A 23804-nucleotide genomic window follows, 5' to 3' on the forward strand; every position below is an offset into this window, starting at 1 on the left:
TGCTAATCTGAGTAGGAACTAATTTAGACTTTGACATAAGTTGATTTTCCTTTGCACCTCTTTTAACCCAGATCAGTCCATCAATGGATATTTATTGATATTTAGCCCTGTCAGCTCCTCACCTAGCTTTGTGCTTGGTATGTGTTTGAGGAAAAGGGTTAGTTAGCACTGGAAAGGGTATTTTGAAAGATTGTGAAATCTCCCTTCCTAGATATAGTTACTTATTTCCTAGAATCCGAATTTGATTTTCATTGACTGCAGAGGATGGACAAGATGATTTCTGGAAGTTCCCTTCACCTCTCTGATTCTCTTCTAGTTGGGAGAAAGCACCAATTCTGCAAAGGGAGCATAGGGATTCTCGGAATCTCTGAATTGTATAGAATCTGAGCAGTGACCTGGCCAAGTGCATTATTTAATGCGTGAATCTCTTTTTCATTCTCTCTGAAAGCTGTTGATCAGCCTCTGCTTGAATGATCCCAGTGATGTTGCTCTCACTAATTCACAGTGAAATTCATTCCTTTATTTCACAATTGTGGTTGCCAGGAATTTAAGGGGACAGTTAGTTATTCAATTTGTCAGACTAATGTAGTCAGACATTGGAGAGATAGTGTGGTAGGAAGGGAGACATAGGATTTGGAATCAGAGGAGAAGAACTTGAATTACTCCTCTGCCACTTGGACTGTGATAACTTAATCAAGCCATTTAACTTTTCTACCTCATTTATAAATTGAAGTTGTTGGACTTGATAATCTCAAAGATCCAGAACTAAATCTGTTAACTTTGAATGTGATTTCTTATAATTGAAAACATTCTTTTTCTTTTCTTTCTTGGGAAACATTATTACATTGGTATAAATTATGGAAAATACTGCTTTCAGTTCCCAAGTTTGACTGGCTATAAAGCCATATTTTAATATAAATTCCACCTTTCATCCCTAACCCCATTTTCTCCCCTATTTTAAATTGTTTGAATAGGATACTGTCATGCTATTTGAGTGAAGTTAACATTTGTTTGTTAAGATTTCAGAGAGAGAAGCAACAAAATTTGGGGGGCCTATAAGTGACTTACCTTTTCAGCATTTAAAGGTAGTAACTATTGCGGATACTTAATCATATCAAGTATATATTCAGATGCTACATCATTCATCCAATCATTCTTTCTAGAAACATTAGTTGAAGTTTATCAAATATGTTAAGAATAATAGATGGATTGATTGTGATGTTTAAGGTCCAGATGACCAGTTTACTTATTGCTGTTATTGCTGTTTGTTCTTTATTCTCAAAGAGGACTGTGATAGCTGGAAGGTGATACATAAAATTTTCAAGTGAATTAGATTTAAGTGAGGGAGGGCCAACTTGCTTAATATTGATTGATTGAATGTAATCTGGGCCTGCGATTTCATCCATGAAGGCAATACCCTTATAGAAACTCCTTCCAGCAATGCAGATGGATAGAAGGCTGACCTTGACTTGTTTATATGAATGATAAGTTGTTTTCAGTCTGTGGAATCTAAACTAACATTGCTGTGCCTTCATCTCTCCAGTATCCCATCATTCAGATTCTGCCTTTGCCCACTCTGAGAGATGGATGGCCTTGGTAACTTAGACCACGAGTGACTCAGGGTACCAGGCATCAAGGGTCACTGTCTCAAAAGCTCCCACAAATTTAAGCTTGCTCATTTCACCCTTCAGTACTTGAAGCAAGCTTGGGTTTAAAATTGGTGAGAGAGAAAAATGAAGTGCTCAAATGTCAGATCAGGGGGAATAAGATACCGACTTTCCGTTGCATTAACTTGATTGACTGGGTGCCAAATCCTGGATATTAGGCCAGACAGGAAGCCTGACTGGAATGAAAGCATTTGGTACTGGGTATTCCAGCATCCTAGGAATATTGCTTCCAGCTTTGGTGACAGGCTGTTCCTTCCAAAGAACAGACCGCCCAAGTGAGAAGGTTACTGGCACTGTTGTTGGGTCACACATGTCATGTATATTCCATTTGTGCAGGCTCTCAGGGAGTGATCTCATTATTATCATGCCAGTAAGCTCCTGTCATCCTCTCTCTTCCTTTTCCTTCTCTTTCGTCTGAGTTTAATGAACACTTTTTAACTCCCTGCTAGATGACTTAGCCATTGACCTTCAAATGTTTCACAGACTGAGTTGGCTTTTTGTAATGAGACTTATTATATAATTTGTGTTTTAGTAGGTAGCATTAATTTCAATCTTCAGCCCCTTTTACTCATTGCCAATTGCAAAATAGACCCCCTCCCCAGATAGGGACCTGGTTATCCCCTTATGAACTGTTAAGTAGGATCTGCCCACCTGTGGCTATGTTCATCTGGGTTCCAAACAGTAAAAGTGCTTCTCTGTGCTGCTGAGATACCAAGTCTTGATGTATGACCAAAACTGCATTCAGTTAAATACTTTTATGCTTTTATGATTTTATCAGTGAGGGCATGCATTCCAGTTGTAAGAGCTATTCAATTAAACTGCTTCAAGGTGAATAAAAGAGAAATTTAAGATCCTGAATCCTTGGGCTACATGTGAATAAATAGTAAGCATTTATGTAGTCTTTAAGGTTTGCAAAATGCTTACCTATACTAACTTATCTGATCTAACAACAACCTTGCCATTAAGTGCTGTTAATATCCCAGTTTTACAGAAGAAAAAACTGAGGCTAAGAGAAGTTAAATGTCTTCTCCAGAGACACAGCTAAACATGTCTCTAAAGCAGTGGTTTTCAAAGTGTGGTCCAGAGAATCCTGGGAGGGTCTCTGAAACCCTTTCTACAAATTCAGAATTAGTTTTTATATCTCATATGGCAAATATACATATAACTCACATAAAAGAAAGAAACAAACAAAACTCTTTGGACAGATCTTTAATAATTTATTTATTTTATTTATTTTTGGTGAGGCAATTGGGGTTAAATAACCAAGGTCACACAGCTAGTAAGTAGTAAGTTCTATCTAGCTGCCCCAATAACCATTAATAGTATAAAGATACTAAGAATAAAAGTTTGAGAGCCACTGATTTAAAGCAATATTTGAACTCATCTTATTGAGTGCAAATATAGTACCTTCACCTACTGTTTCACCTGGCTACCTAGCTACATGTGAATTAAGCAATGGCCCTACATATACCATTCATAATAGTTAATATTTCTTTTTCTAAATAAGTTACATCTGGAGGCAGGAAATTCATCTTCAAGTTTAGTGGAGGATAGAGTATGACTTTTAAGTGCCCTTTAGGACTCCTACTTTGGCCTATCTACTAAATGATGAGTGGAAGGTGATGTGCATAGCTAGGAGGAGTTCTCACACTGGAAGAAAATAATAAATCTTTTGTATATACAGGCATAAGATATAAATATAATAACATAGAGGTAGCAGTGATGTCTTTCTGGCAGATTCAAATAAAAATAGATGGCCTATTTCTTAGAAAACTACAAATTAACATTGGCCATGTTGCATTGTATTTTTAATTTATTTTATTAAATATTTCCCTTCTATGTGATGACCAAATTAGCACCCAGGGTACTTTAAAATCAGCCAGTCAGTCTAAGCGAAAGTCCTTGATCTTTATTCTTTGTGGAGGTGAATGGGAATAGTGACAAAGTGAGAGCAATGGCGATCGAAATCCAGCCAGGAGTGACTCTGGCTTTCTCACTCCACCCACCAAATCCTCCACCCAATCTCTTGTACAACACATCAAGACTGCAGTGTAGTGGGCAGGGCCATTCTTTCTCTAAGCATTTACTGATAGAGTATTGGCCAATTGGTAATTAGCCACAAGGGCTCGGACCTCTGCTCCGTTTCTGCCCATTACACTTCTACATTTAAATCTGGTTTGGATTTCACATGGGCAAGAGTTTGGGGTACATTCTGTCAGCAAATGTGTTTGAGATCTCTGGACTGGGCTTGGAGTTAGGGATGCCTATGTTCAATCTGAGACTCTTGACATTTCTACTAGCTGCGTTACCCTAGTTAGGACTTTTTTTTCCTGAGGCAATTGGGGTTAAGTGATTTGATAAGAGTCACACAGTTGGAAGTATTAAGTATCTGAGGTTACATTTGAACTCAGGTCCTCCTGACTTCAGGGCTGGTATTCTATCCACTGCTCCAACTAGATGCCCTCCTAGCTAGGACTTTTAATGTCTATGGGACTTAAGAAGTCCTCCCTGTTTTAGCTTTGTTCCTGAGTCATGGAAGATTCAGGATCTATGTTGGTAAAGAGAACGTTCTTACATATGAATTTTCTTATATAAATGACAACATAAGTCATTTGTGTACTCACAAATAAGCCATGTTGTTGTTTTTCAGTTATTTCACTCATGTCTTACATGAGTCCTACAGCTCATGTCCTACAACCCCCTGTCTGGGGTCTACTTGGCAAAGATACTGGATTGGTTTACTATTTGCTTCTGCAACTCATTTTGCAGATGAGGAAACTAAGGCAAATACGTTAGGGGATTTACTAAGGCAAACAGGTTAGGGGATTTGCCTAAGATCACATAGTTAATAAGTATCCGAGGGTAGATTTGAGCTCAGGAAAATGATTCTTCCTGGTGATTTATCAGCTGCACCACCCAGCTGCTCATATGTATGTGTATATATGTATATGCATTTGTGTGTGTGTGCATTAATATAACATACTAACTGATGGCAAAGTAGATAGAGCATCTGACATGGAGCTGGGAAGATCCAAGTTCAAATCTACCTTCAAATAATAGTTGTCTGATTCTGAGCAAATTGCTTAACTCCTTGCCTCAGTTTCCTCAAGTGTAAAAAGACAATCATAACGGCATCTACCATGCATTATGTACTAAGCACATAATAGATACTATATAAATATGGATTTCCTCTTCTTTGCCCCTTTGTATTTTATATACTTAGAGTATATAAAGTTTATATGCTATATATTATCTCTATATTTACTATTATAAAATATAAGTATTTTTATACTTATCGTATATATTTACATCTATGAAAAAATTATTTTTTTCATCCTCATCTTTATCCTCATCAACTTCCTCCACTTTTCTCTCCTTCCCCCCAAATTTTTCTTAAGCACACAGGCTCTATACAAGACTTCTAGGGAGGATATGATAATGTTTAACATTTTGATTTTGCTATGGATGTGTTTGTTTTTGGAACATAACTGTTGACTATAAATTCATAGGGATCACCTTTCAGAGGCTATTAAAAAAAATACATTGGACGTGAAGTTCTTTTTAGAGCCTGGAGAATTTTGTCACATTAATTATCATCCCAAAGGACAGAGGTATTATCAGCAGCCTTAATGTTATTCTGTGAGATGAATATTTGAGCATACTGCTTTTTCCTGTTTCCAAAATAAGGTTCTTCTTGTCTGTTTTTCTCACAACAGAACTGGATAAACTGCTTTATATGAATGACTTCATAGAGGCTGGATCCAAGCAAAAGTTGTAGAATTAGCTTGTGGATGATCTCAAATGTTTTGCAAACTAAGGAATGTGTTTATAGACTTAAAAGATTGACTACCTTTTTTTACTTTCTTCTTCCTGTTTTCAGAATGCTTTGACCAGATCAAGTTCTTTGGGTGACTTCTCCTGGCCACAGAGGTAAAAAATAGGGGAAAAATGTTCATTTCCTTTTTGTCAACATATTGTGTTGGGTTATTTAAAACATGCAAAGGTACATATATGCATCAACATGCAGACATACACATCATAATTAGGATTGGTATTACTTGTTCTTAATCATAGCAGTTCTACTTAATAATAATTTTGTGCCAAATATGTTTTGATCTCCATATGCAGTGTTTTCATTGCAGAAGGCTGGTTACTGTGGAAAAGCAGGATAATGGAACATTTGGATTTGAAATTCAGGTAGGCAGTTTAAAAAATTTCTGGACATTTCACGTGGTCATGTTTAGCTTCTTTCAAATAATTGTTGAGATGAGACTGGAGAATAAGAGAACCAGTCTTGGATATGAGGGTAACAATTGGATTAGTTCTTGGGTGGGTGGGAAAGGGAAAATCCAGGTTGGGAATGGTTGCAATTGAAGAGTGAGACAATTTGAAAATTTCCCTTTGCCTTAATCTTTAACTTAATCTTGGGCAACTAGGTGGCATATTGTATAGAGTACTGGGTCTGGATTCAGGAAAATTTCTTTCCCTGAGTTCAATCTAGCCTCAGACATTATTAACTCTGTGACCCTGGACAAGTCAGTTAACCCTGTTTGCCTCAGTTTCTGATATGAAAAATGAACTGGAGAAGGAAATGGCAAACCAGTATCTTTGTTAAGGAAATGCCAAATGGGGTCATGAAGAGTCTGACAAGACTAAAAAAATGAACACCTTACCTTATCATCAAAGAAAACTGAAAGGCCTCTGATTAATGAAGACAGAGTCCATTCAATTTCTTTTGATGATAGCTTGAGAATTTGATTATAGTTTAGAACTAGTAGAAATAATTTTAGAAGTTATCTTCATTTTACAAATAAGGAAACTGAGGCTTGGAAAGGAATAAATACAGGAATTACCGGGACCAGCTCTAACTAGCTTGTGAGCACCTATTCTTAGTTTCATTGTGAATATTTACATTTCAGAAAAAGTAATTGTGACAGATTAAGGCTTGACTTCTTGTTTTGTTGATTGCGAAGACTTAGAAAAGTATTGGTAAAGCAGATTAAATTGAAAGGATTTCACCTACTACTCTGATGCCCTCTTCCCAACCCATTTGGTAAATATTTACCAGCACACCCCTGTGCTGCTGTGCAAACATTGCTTGGGTATAGCAGCAGTGTAATAGAAAGCTTATGGAACGGAGCTATCAACAGACTGGGGGCCTGGAGGCTGACAATAATGTTGAGGTTAAAGGGGAACTCCTCTAGATCAGCATTGTGTGGTGTCTCAAAAGAATTTGCAGGCTCAGAATCATCTCCAAGTCAAAGGGGCAAAGTTTATTATAATTGTAAAGCCAAATAATGTGGATTAAGTTCCAAAAGAAGTTAGCAAAAATAAAAAAATTAAAAATTAGGAGCAAGAAGTTAAATTTATAGGGAAAAGGAAGAACAAGATGCTTCTTGTCACTGATATGCTAATTTCATGGCTTAGAGGTGTAGTTGAAGAGTGGTCTGGTTTTGACTTTGTTGCCGATTCAGTATCCATAGTTCTCTGGGTAGAGCTCATGCACAACCTTCTGGAGATGTGTTTGTGGGCCTGAAATGTCACTAGGTCACTTGGAAGACATTCAAGTCTGAGTTAACTTTAAGGACCTCATTATTGTTGCTCAATAATCTTAAAAAGGCTGTTATCACCAACTAACAGGCAACATTTGTGGTGTTAGCATCCTGGTCATACAGAGTAAACTGGGGCAGGATAGCTTAGGGGAAGAAATACATCATTTCCAAATACATCACTCCCAAGGCCAGGTGCCTTTGGGATTATTGCTACATCCTTTCTAAGGGCTGTAACATATCATAAAAAATAAGGATAACTGGCATTTATATAGCATTTTAAAGGTTGCAAAGTGCTTTATATTGTGATTATATTTGAGCCTCAGAATACCCTTGGTTAGTGATTTACTCAGAATCACACAGGGATTTCATTAGAAGGATCGTGAGTTGGACTTGAGTCCCTTGGTTCCAAATTCATGATTCTGTCCCATATTCATAAGGTGGCAGACTAAGAAAGAGCCAGTGGGGATTTCAGAGGCTCTTTTCTCTAGCACTTTTATTTTCCAATTGAAAAAACTGAGGCACAGGGAAGCTAAGTGACTTTGCCCATGGTCATAAAGGTAATAGGAAGGATTTGAATCCAGGGCCTTTTCCTCTAGAGTCATTATTACAAATATGTTAGTAAGCAATTTGATGTTAAATGACATTATTTATTACTTCCATTATAATGATTTTTGGTAAACCATCAAAGGTAGAAACTATCAAAGACAACACTATGATGAAAAATACTTGTATGTAAAATCATTGAAATGTTAGTGGTGCTTCTTTAATTAAGGTGTTGGATACCTTTTTTGCCTCATTTTCCCAGTCCTAGCAGACATTCTTTCCTTCTTGAAATTACATTGTATTACTTAGTAATGACTTGCTAGTGTACTCCTCCTGTATTAGGATAGGGCCCATATTGTTTTTATATCATCCAGTACCATGATAGGGTCAAAGTAAATGTTTATTGAATTAAATAGATGTGCACTATGGGTGAAAAACAATGTGCAGGGAATTTATTTAATTTTATTGGTGGATAAAGGAAATATGTAGTGATAATTTATGTCTTATCCATTGCTTGCTTGCTGAATGACCACATTTGCAAGAAAAATAAATTTGACTCTAATGACACTCAATATTGTTGAATGTTTCACTGATGAATTAAATGATTTGGCAGATTAGAAATTTTTTGGTAGGTTGTTAAATTTCATTGAAATAAGCATTACTTAATCACAGATTGATTTAGTTCTTGGATAAGGAGATTTTCAAACACAATGCTTTAACTTAAACTTAAACTGAAACAGTATAAGATTCTAATTTAGAGATTTTAATATGGGATCCAGAAGACCTGGATTAGAATCTTTTTGTTGTTGTTGTTGTTGTTGCTATTTACTACCTTTGAGATTTTAGTAAATCATTCAGTAAATTGTGGAATTTAGTTTCCTTATATGGATTAAGTGACTTTTGAATTACCTTTTAGCCCAGATCAATGATCTTTCAACTTTTGTTACAGATATTTCCTGGAGAAATGGAAAAATTGTCATTGGCATGGGAAAATCAGTCTAAAAATAAGAAAATGTTTCTTATAAGAACACCTTTTTCATATGTAAAAAAAATACAAATGATATCAAACCAACTGCAGTGAATAAGCCTAGGGAAAAAGAATTAAGGCCTAGTGAAAGAAGGCCTATTGGCTACCTTCATGTCACCATTGCTTTAAATTAGTTCAATGTATAGTGCTTGTTTGAATTGTGTTTCAGTCAGCTGTCTTGAAAAAGACATGACTTATATTTTCCAGACAACTGATATATTCCCTGTTTTGCTACAAAAATACTGTAGTTTATATTGCTTTGGGGAGGAGTGTTAATGAACTATTACCTGAGTTGTAACAGCAACTGCAGAATCAGGGAAAATGACTATATAGTTTTCTTGGAGAAAAGAGCACCCTCTTTCCTATGCATAAGTCCTTTCCACAATGAATACCCACTGCATACATATTAAGATGTAAAACTTTAATCAGATCATCATGCTTAGAGACAGAGGGTACCTGGGAGATCATTTAGTCCAACTGCCTCAAATTTCAATGACAAAAATTTCGAAGATCACTATGATACAAATTCCTAGCAGAACTATGTGAGAAACAAGTCTTCTTTACCAGGTTCAGTCCTTTATCCTCTGATAAATAAAGGCCTGTTAATGGAAACTTCATTGTCATTTTCAAAGACCAGGATCAGTTAATAACTTACAATCTGAATAGCTGTTCCTTCCTTCCTTCCTTCCTTCCTTCCTTCCTTCCTTCCTTCCTTCCTTCCTTCCTTCCTCCCTTCCTCCCTTCCTCCCATCCATCCATCCACCTTAAGTGAGACTATCATTAACTCCTTTGCAAAACCTCTTGTCTCCATATTAAGTGCATACTTGGGCATCTAGTCTTTGTATAATTTTGTTAATTATTTGTGTTTGTACAATTTTCTTTATTTAGAGTTTAGTTTTTAATTAATGAATGAAATAATTTATAGCCTATTTGCTCATTCTGTTGGTCCAGTAAAAAAAAGACGAAGAATTATATGCTCTTTAGTCAGTTCCAAGTATCTATTTTCAACAGTTTACAAATAGAGGAAAAGAGAAAATGAAGTAGCTGACTCTGGAGAATCTGTTAGAGAAAAAGGTTCTCCCTTTTTCACTGTGCCAATACTGTGCTCAGAGCATTAGCATGACACAGTAGCTAGAGCATTGAACATGGAGCCAGGAAAATCTGGGTTTTGAATAATGAAAGCTTGAGCAAGTCACTTAACCAGTCAGCCTCAGTTTCCTCATACCTGAAATGGGAGATAACTATATCTGTAGTACCAACCAGCTCATAGAGGGAGTATGGTGGTATGGATAAAGAACTGGCTGGAGGTGCGGGCATTTGTGAGTGTAGCATCACATTGTATCTTTTTTTAATCTTATAAATCAGGGTTGGCAATTGTTGGTATGAGAACTCCCTTCACCAATGCAGATTGCAATTGTTGTGCATCATATTATGCTGTGGCCAGAAAAAAAAAAAATCTGGTGATAAGCATCTCTCAACTTAAATATGATGTTCATTAGGAAACAGTATGTTGTTAAGTACATAACTAAACCCTTTTCAACCTGATAGGAGACTCCAGAATTTTCAATCTTTTGGAACATAGGATCTCTTCATACCATGATCAAGCATCAAAATGGAACTCTAATGGATTTTAATAAGAGTCTCTTTGATAAACCTGAAATATTACCCTTTTAAAAATTTACTATATACATAGAGATTGAAGAATGGTTTTCTATTGTCTTGAAAGATTTGACTGTCTTTTTGTTCTTATTGTTTCTGTATTGAAATGTTTGTTTTGATTGATGATTCTTGTTATATAACATAAAAGAAAATTATAAATATAAAAAGAAATTTTATAGAATCTGATGCAGAACTCAGTTGTTTCATTTTGATGTATTTAATTTATGTTTAGGAATATTTAAACCAATTGCTAAAATCAAAATATTTATTTTGATTCAGTGCAAAACTAGGCCTCATTAAACAACAAGGGGTGGGGAACTCATTAAGCTTAGGATGTTGGGACAATGTGTTGATCCAACATATACTCTGTGTTTCTGTGACAAATTAAAATAATATTTTTGTCAAATTGATATAATAGGAGAAACATAACTTTTTCTAATTTAGTTCTCTGACTAATGAGTCTGTAGGTATTCAGGGCAAGCATAACAAAGCTTTCAGAAATGAAGATAATTGAGTCAATTACTATGCTTCTCTATAAATGTGGGACAGATTGTCATTATTTGTGGAACACTAATTTAAAATAATTAATTTTTGCATATTTCTCTCTATACCTACATCTTCTTATTCTAAGGTAAGAAAATCCCCAGGTGGAAATGAACATAAAGGGGATGCCTTTCTTTTCCTTGTACCATGATTCTTGTTCCTTTAAGAAATAAGGAAAAGTGTATTAATTAAAAAATGTGCAATAATGAGTATTCTCTAAAGTTGGAATAACTAATCTCTTGAACTACTCTTAACTCACCCTTCTATTTTAAAGTTTTGCAATTTGTAGGCTTTGTTCCCTGATGACACAATTTATGGTGATCCATAGTGACAAAAGATTGTCCAAAATTGCACACTAACCCTGGTTGTAATTTGGGGGAAGGGAAATTTACATGTGGTATGTATGCAAATTAAGAGGGGAAATTTTTGCTTTTAACAAATGAATTTGAAAGTTTCACATAGTAATCCTGAATCTTGCTTTCATACTTACAGACTTATCCAATGCAGAACCAAAACACCTGTTTGGATGAGTTGTACACATGTATTTATAAAGTACAGGAAGAAAGTCCAGCTTACCGTTCTGGACTACAGACTGGTAACTAACTTATACTGCTTTTTTAATGGGGTGATTTGGCTAGGGGAGGGATGACAATATGGGCTTCCTTCACCAGAACACTATCTAATAAATGTCAGAGGCTGGATTTGAACTCAGGTTTTCTTGACAACAAGTTCATCTCTTTGTATTGTATCCCATAATGTTTCTACATTTACTAGAGGAACTATTTTAAGTGTTTAGCTAGAAATAAACGTTTTCTATAGAAAAGGTTAATCATATGTTCCTATCTTCCATATCTATTCCAAAGGCCTGTTGAATTAAAATGAATTTTCAACCTCTTTTTATTTCTTAATTGAGAAAAGCTTTTTGGTTTGGTTTTGAAGTATAAACTCAGGAAGGCATCCTTTTTCATAACATTAATTTCTTTCTCTCTCTCTTTTTTCATCCTCCAGGTGATATCCTTGCTAATATCAATGGAGTTAACATGGAAGGTTTTACTCACAAGCAGGTGGTTGAATTGATAAAATCTGCAGGAAACAAGTTAAGGTAACTATTTGGCACCTAGTATAGAAATACCTGTTTTCTAGAATTATTTTTACTCAAAGAAAGTAAGGGAGAAGGCAATATGGTCCAAGTTTTCCATCAGGTATAAACACATTTTTCCAATTATTTCATTCAAATGAAATTATGAACATCATAGTATCAGTATATCTTGAGTTCAGATACTTAGGTTTTTAGGGTTAAAGATTTCATTTTCATTTGTAAAATATTCCAAACATAGTGGACTTGACATAAGTTTTGGGGGGGCTCAGAGGAATTTCTTGGATTTTGGTGGTTTAACTTGCACAGATAAAGCACTTTTTGTAGGGGTTTTTAATCCTTTTGTGGATCCTAGAACCCTATAGAAGTTTGATGAAACATGTGGAACTCTTCTTAGAATTATGTCTTAAAATGCATAAAAAATACATAGACTTGCAAAGGAATAGATTATACTTAAAATACATTTATCAAAACATTAAAAAAATTCATGAACTTCAGGTTAAGAACACTTGCTCTGTTGCTTAAAACAATAGAACCAATAATTCATATGAAAAAATTCCAGTTCCTTTTTTACATTATGAAAGTGTTACAAAGTACAGACAAAACTGCCTGTAAGATAAAAACTATTGTTCAAGTCTGTCTTCTGACACACACAAGCTCTGAGATCCTTGTCAAGTCACTCAGTGTCTTAGTGCTCTAGGCAACAGTTTTGCTTTAAAAAAAATTAAAACTACATTTTTAATCAGGAAAATCTGCATTCTCATCCTTCTACTATTGTTTTTCTTTCAACTCCAATTCATTTAGAATAAAAGAAAAACAAATGCCCTTTTACTCTATAATCCATTTCAGATCTAAATGCTTTAAAACTGAAGTTGATTTTTTTTATTGTCCAGTCACTTCAGTCATGTCTGAATTTTATGACCCCTGTTTGGGATTTTCTTGGCTAAGATACTGGAGTGGTTTACTATTTCCTTCTCCAGCTCATTTTACACATGAGGAAAATGAGGCAAATAGGATTAAGGGACTTGTCCAGGGTCACCCAAATAGGAAGTGAGTGTTTGGGGCTCTATTTGAACTCAGGAAGATGAGTCTTCCTGACTCTAGGCCCAGTACTCTATCCCACTGCACCATCTAGCTATCTCTACACTAGAACACATCAAATCTAGTTTTGAACAAATGATTATTTGTTCTGTCTTTAAATCTGTCTGGCAGAGAACAATCATTCATCTTGCCCTCTCAGTATTGATTCTTTTAGTGTAGAGTAAATATTGTTGCCAAAATATTCATCTTAGTACTTAGCACTCAAATTCTTAGATTAGATAAGATTAAATGATATATAATTTATTAATTATACAAAACATTTAATTTCTGTTTCCCTCTCAAGGAAGATTTTTATAGTTTCATCAGAAATTTTTGGAGACATCTGAGAATTTGAGTGTTATATTATTCTCCAGAGACAGCACTAAGTTGAGATAACTAAGTTGGGACTTAGCACCAAAATTTAGTGTCCATGGACAACATTTGAGATCAGTTAGTTGTATAGAAATAGTTGAGCTTCTCAATTATTTGCTAACTAGTTAGCATAACAGCTAGTCAGCCAATTAATGATAATTCCTGTGTAAGTGTAATTAGTGTTATTAGTAATTATAATTAGTTATATTAGACTAGCACAAGCATTAGTCCTCCTAGTGGCTATATCGTGAATAAGTTCCAGCACATTTTGTGCCACTTTCCTAGCATAAAAATGCATTGTTTTGACTTCATTATTCACAATCACAATTAGCATAAAGATATTCTATGTTACTTGATACACTGTATCAAATGTTTCTTATGTGAAATGTTCCCCTCCCTTCCTTTTTTCTTAACACAGGCTAGAGACAGTTAATGGAACAATGATTCTTAGAAGGGCAGAGCTTGAAGCCAAGCTGCAGATTCTGAAGGTAATTTAATTTAATGCCACGTAGCACATTTTTCATCCTTGAATGAATGAGATGTGCAATGAGGGTCTATTTGAGAAACTGAGATAGTCCTTGAAGATGAAATGTGATGATGAGAGTCTAAAGTGCTGAATGGTCAAGAGTGAGAGAATTCCATCTGCATGAACATCAAATTCTGCACACCAGTACTAAATCACTACCTCTTCCTCCTTAGATGCTTATATAGAATGTGCCAGAATTGACTGAAAGGAACACAGCTTGACAAACTCCGTGTGCCTATGTCTGACTGTGTGCATTGGGATTTGCTTTTTATTTCAAAAGAGTAGAGATGTATTTTGAACAACAATTTAAAGAGCAGCATTATACAAAATGATAGTGTTTTGCTAAAGACAGAAATTACATGGCTGTTCTTGAATGACTGGTCTTGATGCTCTTTTTATGTCCTTTTACTATTCATACATTCTGTCCCCTGAAACTATCCTTTCATGGTTCTGTTGTTGCCCTTGTACTAGCAGCCTCGGCAAGTCTATAATCATGTTGAAGAGTAAGAATGTTAATATTGCTCTAGGACACATTGCATGGAACAGGACACACCATTAAAATCCCTGGGATTTGCAGTTTGCGGGGGGTTAACATACAAATCTCTTGGATTTATGAGGCACTACCAAATCCAGGAGCATAGGATAGCACTCATTTGTATGCCAAGTCAGAGTCCCACATTCCACATGACTTAATAGTAGGATCCTAAATTCACCCTTCCATACAAATGGACCTTCCTCCCTCCTTTTCTTCCTTCCTCTCTGAGAATGAGAGCTGACCTTTGCAGGCAGAAGTTGCGTCTTTTACCAACTAATAGTAGCTCCCAGTGTTATATTGTAGAAATAAAGGTATTTATTTTTCTCTCTCTTTGTCTCTCCGTCTCTGTCTTTTTCGATCTCTGTATGTATCTCTTTTCTTTCTGTCTCTGCCTTTTGTCTCTCATTTTCTTTCAGTCTCTGTTTTGGTATCTCTGACTTTGCCTTTATCTCTTTTTGTCTCTGTATTTCTATTTTCTGTTTTCTATCTTTTGTCTGTCTTTCAATCTGTCTCTGTATGTATCTCTTTTTTTCTGTCTCTGCCTTAATCTCTCATTTTCTTTCACTCGGTCTCTTTTTCTGTCTCTTCGACTTTCTATCTTTATCTCTCTTTCTCTTTGAACAAGGTATAGCGTTCTTTATTGGGAAAATCTAAGGTCATCTCCTGAAACTTAGGTAAATCAAAGGACTCATTGAATGAGTACCAGTTTCTTCAGGTGACCCTCTTGATAAGACAAATAGTAGCATGGGGAAATATTCTTGAAATTTTCAAATGTCCAGGTCTCTAGAGTGGAGAAGTGGATCTAGAAAGCACACTGGCAATTTGTGTGTCTTTAGGGCTAGAAATGGCTCATATTCAACAGGCCTGCCAGTGAGGCTGTCCTCAGGCTTTCCCTCAAGCATCCAAGGACACAATCTACACTTGATGCTCAGATAATCACACGAATTGAATTGAATGTTTTGAGTTGTTTCCATTTTAGCTGGGAGATATCAGTTTATATTAAGTTCTGCCTATGTCTGGTCCTTTGTTTTCTTGAATCCAAATATCCTCCCTAGCCAGAGATAATGTATCAGAGTAGACCTGACTTCCTTAGGACCCTTGTAATTAGAATATGGTAATTTGAACCTGGAACAAGCTTTACTGCATCTCTCCCAAGTCTCCCTAGGAAATATTGAATATGCCAAATTTTCAGGTGATTCCATAAATCTGAGTATTCTAAGAGCTCAAGACAAAAGCCTCATTACTGTCTCTATAACTTTCCCACTCCTGTGTCCCTATATTCTCTATCTCTTTCTCATCAATTTCAGTCTTATCATTTTTTCAGAGCTTAGCTCTTATCCTTTGAGAAACAACATGGCACATTGGAAAGAGTCTTGGATTTAATCTCATAGGACCAAGGTGCCAATCTTATCTCAGTGTGACCTTGGTTCCTTAATTTCTCTGGATCTTATGTACTTCATTTGAAAAATGAAAGAGTTAGATTAAATAACCTGTGAGCCCCTTCTGTCTGTCATTGAGCTCTTCTAAACTCACATTCATAAACTAAAACACACAGTCCAGTACATATACAGCAACATTTAATATCAAAAATCATTCTCTAGTTATTGCACATATCCATGTTTTATTTCCCCAACTTGATTGTAAGATCTCTTAGGATGGTATCTAGGCCTTCTAATTTTTTTATTGTATTTTGCATATAACTTAGGATATTTTGGAGAATAAAATCAGTGTTCACTATAGTTAGATAAAAATTTATTAATCACTTACAATATACCAGCATATGTTATATGCTAGTGATATAAATATAATTTTTTTTAAAAAAGAAAGTTTCTAGACTCAATGAACTTATATTCTAGTAACAAGTAGTGAGCCAGTAATTGGGAGAGGGGAAGGATATTGTTGTCAGGAAGGTAAAGTTCAAAGAATAAAGAGTGGAACTGTCAGTGAGGTAAACATGACTGATGAACCTCATAGAAAGGTGGTCCAAGAAAACAACTCATCCATCAGAAGAGAGGAGGGCTACATGGCAGAAGCATTCCCAGTATAAGAAGGCTATTAGATAAATGTTGGACTGGCTTCGAAATACTACATTTCTAATTTAGTTTTTAAGTCAAAGAGGTAGCAAGGGTAATAGAAAGACCACAGAACTTGGAAGTGGGTGACCAGAGTTGGCAGTTGGTTCTTGTCACATGACCTGGAACAAAATACTTATGTCTTTATCTCTAAATTGAGGGTGATAGTTCTTGTAGAATTAGTTCATAAGATTGTGAAAATGGGTTTTTGTAATCCATATGGTGTTATTAAAAATGTAAGGTACTATTGTTTTAGTCTTTTTGTATGTGAAGCTGTAAACTTATATATACCTTTAAAAATGTATATTCATTTAATACATCAGTAATAAAACTACTGTTTTTTCTTCCTTTCTGAACTTCCTTCTTTTCTCTTCTATGTATTTTAAAAATGTTTTATTGATGCTCATTTCTTTTATTCCCTTTCTACCGCTCAACATCAATTCTTCTTTCTCCAAGAACTCTTCTTGTACAAAATAAGTAGAGTGACACAAAATAAATCAATGATACATTTATTATGAAATAATTTGAAATGAATATGTATGAAGTTGTATGTATTATTTAACAATTCTGGTCCATGACCATCACTTTGTCAGTAGATAGAAAAAAGAATTCCTTATCATTGTCCTGAAGTTGTGACTAATTACTGCCTCAACCAGAATTCCTATGTCTTTTAAAGTTATTCCCCTTACTATGATAGCTGTTCTAGTTTTGCTCATTTCATTTTGCACAAATTCATACAAGTCTTCTGGGGTTTCTCTGAATCTGTTATATTCATCATTTTTCATGGTAATATTCCATTATTGAGATATATAATAATTCTCTCAGACCTCTTCTTCATGGGTATTTGTTTAACATTTTCAGATTTTTGCTGCCATACAAATTGAAGGTATAAATATGTTTGTACAGGTGTGGCTTTTCATTCTTTCTTTGACTTTTTTGAGGTATATGCTTAGTAATCAAAGCACTGAATCAAAGGGTTTGCACAGTTTGCTACCATTATGATTTCAGCTTGTGCAACAATATCTTGTTCCAAAACATTAGGAAATAGATTTTTTTTCTACAAGGTCCTTCAGACTGTCAATGTATCTTTTGACATTCAGCAATTTTAATGCAAGGATGGGGTGATGGTACAAAACATGTTAGAGAATTTGGCTCAGTTATAAGAATCAAAAAAAGTCAGACACTAGTAGACTTCCCAGAAGTCTCATACCTAGATATCTTCTTCCAGAATATAGACTGAGCATTCTGAACAAGCAAACTTATCATATAGGAAATGACTAGTTACTGATGTGGCAGTCATCCAAACCAGTCTTTGTGCAGTAAAACCATCAATAACTTAGAGCAAAGATCAAAACCTATGATAAAATAGGAGGGATAAAGTTGAGAAGGCACTGGGAACAATAATAAGAGCTTCATTTAACTTACTTAAAACAGCCTTCAGTTCTTAAAAAAAATGAAAAAGTCAACAGTGATAATTTTGATTATCATTTTCTGCAAAGATTTAACTGATGAAAAACTATGACCACAATGAATAAGCCAAAAGAATCTTCAAAGTGTCTTAGCCAGAAAACACTTGATCCCTTTCACAAGTGGAGATATATGAAATTCGAGGGCAAAAACTTCCAATTACCCCACCATTGTTCAGGTTTGTAGAATAGCATATTACTTAAGTCTTCAAAACATCTCTTAAAAATATCCAGATAATAGTAGAAAAACTCCCATTTGAAGACCAGAAATAAAATGTTCTATGTAGTTATTGAGCTATATATAATTTTCATTTAGGTTGTCCTAGAAATTTTATAATGGTTAATTACTAGGATTAGATTACTCCATGCTAGAAAAAGTTCCTGAGAGAGCAAGAGAAATACTTTCTGCTAAACACCTTTAAAAGTAGAATAGATTGTCATCTTTTCAGAATGAGACCTGGTAAAAATGAAGAGAAATCAACAGAAAGCTTGATGTGAGACTCAAATGGCTATATCCTGCATTTCTATAGATAAAATGGTAGGAATATGGAATGCATTTTCAGTGTTTTTTTTAATGATATATTATGCATCATTGATAAGCGAAATCAATGAATTTGAACATTATTACTTCATTTCCCCATAAGCTTGATGAGGAATTTGAAGTGTCACTTAAGAAGACAAAGTCAGGAAGAGTGACTGGCCTAGACAATATGTATTCTGAGAGAATTGGTATGGGAGCACAAATAGTGTTGGGAGCATTGGGGACTCTTTTTACAAGATACCTCAGGGAAGGGAAGAAATCAAGAATGGGAAAAAAAATCATAGAATCTATTTACCCACAAAAGGTGATTTAGAGAACATCAATAACTATATTATTATCTTTATAAAATATTTATGAGATCCACATATATCAAGGATATCTTTGATGAATATATGAGAAAGGAATAGATAGGTTTTCATAAACAATTATCTGCAGCAGACCATATCTTTAATGTTATGCAATTGACTGAAAGGTACAGATAATGCAAATTTTTATTTCATTTTTTGATTACAAAAAATTTTGACTTAGTAGCATAAAATTCAGCTTTAAAGGCTTGCTTCCAACAAGAACTCCCTTATGCCTCTATAAAAACCATTCAGGATCCCTTGATGAATGAGTTAACAGAGTTAAGGCTGTTCAGTGACCCTCTGATTATTAATGTCAAATGAAGCATAAAACACTGAGATGTGTACTTACCAAAGGTATTCACCATTAAAATGGAGAATGTCCTATACAAAATCATAATGGATGAAGGAATTTTTATAAATTATGAGACTTCCCATAGGTTCTTGCTTGGGGATAATATTGTGCTGATTATTTAGAATTCCAGAATTGTATAGTATTTTCCAGATGAGCTCATTAACATTTTTATGCAAATGATTCCCAAATCTACAGATTCACCATAATCTCTTTTCTTCATACCAGACCTGCATGACTAACTCCTACCATATAGCTCCACCTTGATTTCCCATCAGCATCTCAAATACAACATGGACAAAAATGGACGTCATTATATTTGTCCTCAAACTTATGCCTCCTCTCTATTTCTAGTGGTCAAAAGGTACCGTCATCTCCACAATCACCCAGACTAAAAATCTTGAAGTCACTCTTGCTTCCTTCCTCTTTCAGCCTCCAAATTCAATCAGCATCTACATCATGTCTAATAGTCTTTCATGTCATGTCAGTTCAACATCAACAACATTTCACATCTTTTCTCTTCTCTCCATTCTAACTTCCTAATTCAGGTCTTTATCATCTCTCATCTAGGCTATTTCCCTACTTCCCTTCTCTAATTCATTTTTTACACAGCTTCCAAATTAAAATGTGTGGTATTAATATGAGTTAACTAATATCTTTAGTCAAAAATATTCATCAGCTACTTTTTATTTGTAGAATAAAATGATTTCTCAGCATTTACAACTACTCACAATCAGGCTTCAACTTATCTATTTTATTTTTTAATTGCAAAATTAAAATAGTACCCCCAATCTCACATGTATTCACATATATACCGCATGAGAGGAATCAATATAAAACTGTGGCTTTCTGTTTTGTACCATGTGTGTGTACCTTGTAAGTTACTTTACACTGTGCTGATTGTGCTCCCTTCTGAATCTTTTTTTTTTCTTCTCTGCATAAAAAAAAAATGTTTTAAATAGTCCTTTTGTGGATGGGCATCACTTTTGTTACACTAGTGTATTCTTTAACCATTGTTTCTATTCTTTTATAACACTCAGAATAGAACTAATCTACCTTCAGGTTCTCTGTTTTATTTATTTAATGCCTTCATACCTTTAAAATCATCAAAGTTATGAAGGAATATATTCTACTGCTCCTTTTAGAATATTTTCCCTACCTCATTATATATCCCCTTCCAGTTGCTTAAATAAATTTACCTTTAGGTTTCTCTTGACTTTTGCATTTACCTTTCAAAGTTTATTTAATTCTGACCTTTTCATCATGAATATTTAAAAGGTCTATATTCCATTGAAACAGGGGTTTTTGAACTGGGGGCTGAGCACTTTAAAATATAGAGAGATTTTGATAACTCTTTTAATATAATTGATTTTGTTTATTAATGTAAATATTTTATTTAATGCATTAAAATATTACTCTATGAAGAGATGCATAGATTGTACCAGGCTGCCAATGGGGTCATTGACAAAAAATCAGTTAAGAGTCCCTACATTCAATATCCACTTTTTTTCCTAGTAGAAATGTTCAATTTTTTCTAGTAAAAATGTTCAATTTAGTTTTTCTTAGTTATAAGTTCCTATCTTTTGGATATTGGTATTTCATGATCTTCTCTTATTTATTTTGGTAGATGACATGTCCTATGTAATTATAAATCTGGTTGTTTGATACCTGAAGTTCTTTCTGGAGTTATTTTTTCTTTTGATAAGTAGGCTCTGGATTTTGACTATAACATTTGTAGAATCATTTTGGGGGTTTAGGAGGCTATCAGTGTATTCTTTCTGTCTTCACTTTGCCCTTAGTCAGATCTAAGCACTTTCTATTTATGATTTTTAAAAGAGTGTCATTGTTTTAGGGAGCATAATAATTCTTAAATTGTTTCTCTATTATCTGTTTTTCAGGTCATTTGTTTTTTTCTTATATTGATTGTATCACATTTTCTACTATTTTTAATTCTTTTGATTTTTTCCCATATAGAGAATTTATTTTATTTTAAGTCACTGCTTTTGATTGCTATTGAATCACTCATTTTTGGTTAGATTTTTGGGTATCTCTGGAGCTACAGTACAAATTAGTCCTCTCATTGTTTCTCACACTCATTTCATCTCTAGCCTCACCTCCACTTCATAGTAACAAACCTCTTCCTTGAAGACACAATTAACTGTAGAAGTGCCTTCTGCATGAAGCCTTTCTTGGCATCCCCAACTGTTGGTTCTGTCTTCCCTAACTACACTGAATTGACTTTGTATTTAGTTTGCATATATTTCTCTGTCCATATTTTTGTATGCACATGTTGGCTCTCCCAGAAAAAAATGTCAGCTCCGTAAGAATAAGTATTGACCTCTGAGGTTGCCTGTTCCAACACGTTCATTTTACAGATGAAGAAACTGAGGCCTGAGGAGGTTAAATGATTTTTTTAATGTCACACATTATCTAATCTTTGTAGAGGTTATTTTTACTCCAGTTTAGGAAACTAAGAAAGTACAGTGGATAAATAGTTAAGAATACTAGAAAGCTCTTATTCTGTGCTCTTGGGTAAGTTGATTAATTTTCTCAGTTTCAGTTTCCTCTTTCAAAGAATGAGGCAAATTATCTTTTCTACCCACTTCATAGCAGTGGTGGAGATGATCAGTTGGGATCATGTATATGAAAAGCTCTTTGGAAAACACTTACCACAGAGAGTGCTGTGAAAGGATGCCGTGACATGATTATTGTTAATAATGTCATCATTATCATCAAACTTATTTCTGAGATGAAGAATTCTTCCTTTCCTTCAAACTGGAGGAATGTATACTAGAATATTTCATAGTCAGGGAATTGATGGAATGATGTAGGTATATGCAATTCAGAGTCAGAAAGATGTTTTATAGTTCTGTTATTAACATGGATGGAAGTCTGAATCAAACCTCTGAATATAGTTTGCATCAAAGCAGGTACAGATTCTACAGAGAAGCAAATTAACCAGAAACCTGGATAAAACTAGAAAATTCTCTGTGCCTTTTTTTTTAATGCTTTAATAATATTATTTTCAGCTTAAGTGATGACTTGTATTTTATTGCTTGATCTACAGAAATTTCTGAGTCTTACTGACTGGAAATATATTTTTTTCAAATTCAAATTCAAGTCAAAATAAGGTAACTGGTAAACTCTGGCTTGGTCTGACTGGTTAGTAAACTCAGAAGTAAGAGGCAGTATGGCTCAGTATATGGTGGAAGTTATGGATTTTGAGAGATCTGACTTCAAGTTTTGCCTTCTCTGACACACAGTTGTTGTATGATCATGGGCAACCCTTTAAACTCTCAGTACTGAAGACAACACTTTAGATTCTGAAGTACAAATTAATTGCACTCTGTATTAATGGAGACAGTTTCCACACCAGAAGTTCCCCATACCAGTAAAATCATCAGTCCTAAGCCAAAAAAACAAACTACAATTTCCCTTCTTGCCTTTTATAGCTAGCTTATTTCATTTGCTGTGCTCTACACTAAGTCAGGAGGAGAAAGAGAATTGTGGCAGTAGATGCTCTTTATATGGAGGAGGGGCAGTGGAACATATGCCAAATTTTTCTGTGGGCCTTACTTGCCCCAGGATCATGACTGAGACTTCCAAATGAAGCTAGTGCTGGACTGTCAATAAGAACTAGGATTTAAGCAGTGAAGTAGGCTCAAAGCCACCACCCTCTTAGTCCAGAAAGAACTATGAATGAACCAAGCCAGACCTTTTATTGCTCTGATTAACAAGAGAGCAGTAGCCACATAGCATATTGGCAGACACAAATAGCTGTAAAATATGTCACTGCTGAGTTACCTGACCTTGAGAAATTAAAGTTGATCATTGTGCAGAATCTATAGAAAGGCAGGAATAAGCTTAATTGCTTTTGGCAGATTTTAGCACCTTCCCTGTGAATTCTTCATTTATCCCTACTTTTTTACTTTCTGCATTTTGCTTTCTAATCTATACTTTCCCCCATACATAACTTCCATAAAAGACATAGTACCAACATGGCCCTCATTTCACTGATACACATGGGCCAACTGGTACTTTCATGGGCCAAAATATGATGCCTTAAAAACCTATTTCTTCCTTTATTTAACAAGAATCTTTCCACATGAGTGTGGTGGTTTTGGTGCCAGAAAGCTACTTACCTAAGCTAATAATATTGTCAATTATACATATATTCATACTTCTAAAATAAGGAGGGAAAAACTAATTATAAATCCTACTTCCTCACACTAAACTGCTGCAATATTATGTTACAATGAAAAGAGCAGTGGAAAGTCCAGAAAATGAGTGAATCTCAATTCAGGTCATTAAAGTGATCTTTCTAAAGTTTTGGTATGATCATGTTACTCACCTATTCCCTAATTCTGAGGATCACATAAATGTCCCTCTTAGCATTTAAAGGTCTTCAGACCCTAGCCCCATCCTAACT

General features: G+C 34.8%; 1 protein-coding gene across 3 annotated transcripts in view; it reads left to right on the top strand.

Moving 5' to 3' along the window:
* CYTIP (cytohesin 1 interacting protein) overlaps positions 1–23804 on the top strand; it is a 77890-nt gene that overhangs the window by 47999 nt on the left and 6087 nt on the right. For all 3 annotated transcript variants that reach the window (XM_051986352.1, XM_051986353.1, XM_051986351.1), the window contains 5 exons: positions 5548–5597; positions 5810–5864; positions 11484–11586; positions 12000–12093; positions 13958–14027. In XM_051986352.1, the coding sequence (XP_051842312.1) occupies positions 5548–5597; positions 5810–5864; positions 11484–11586; positions 12000–12093; positions 13958–14027 (372 nt within the window). The remainder of the gene's footprint in view (positions 1–5547; positions 5598–5809; positions 5865–11483; positions 11587–11999; positions 12094–13957; positions 14028–23804) is intronic.

The sequence above is a fragment of the Antechinus flavipes genome, chromosome 3, assembly GCF_016432865.1.
Source record: "Antechinus flavipes isolate AdamAnt ecotype Samford, QLD, Australia chromosome 3, AdamAnt_v2, whole genome shotgun sequence".
Classification (NCBI taxonomy): Eukaryota; Metazoa; Chordata; class Mammalia; order Dasyuromorphia; family Dasyuridae; genus Antechinus; species Antechinus flavipes.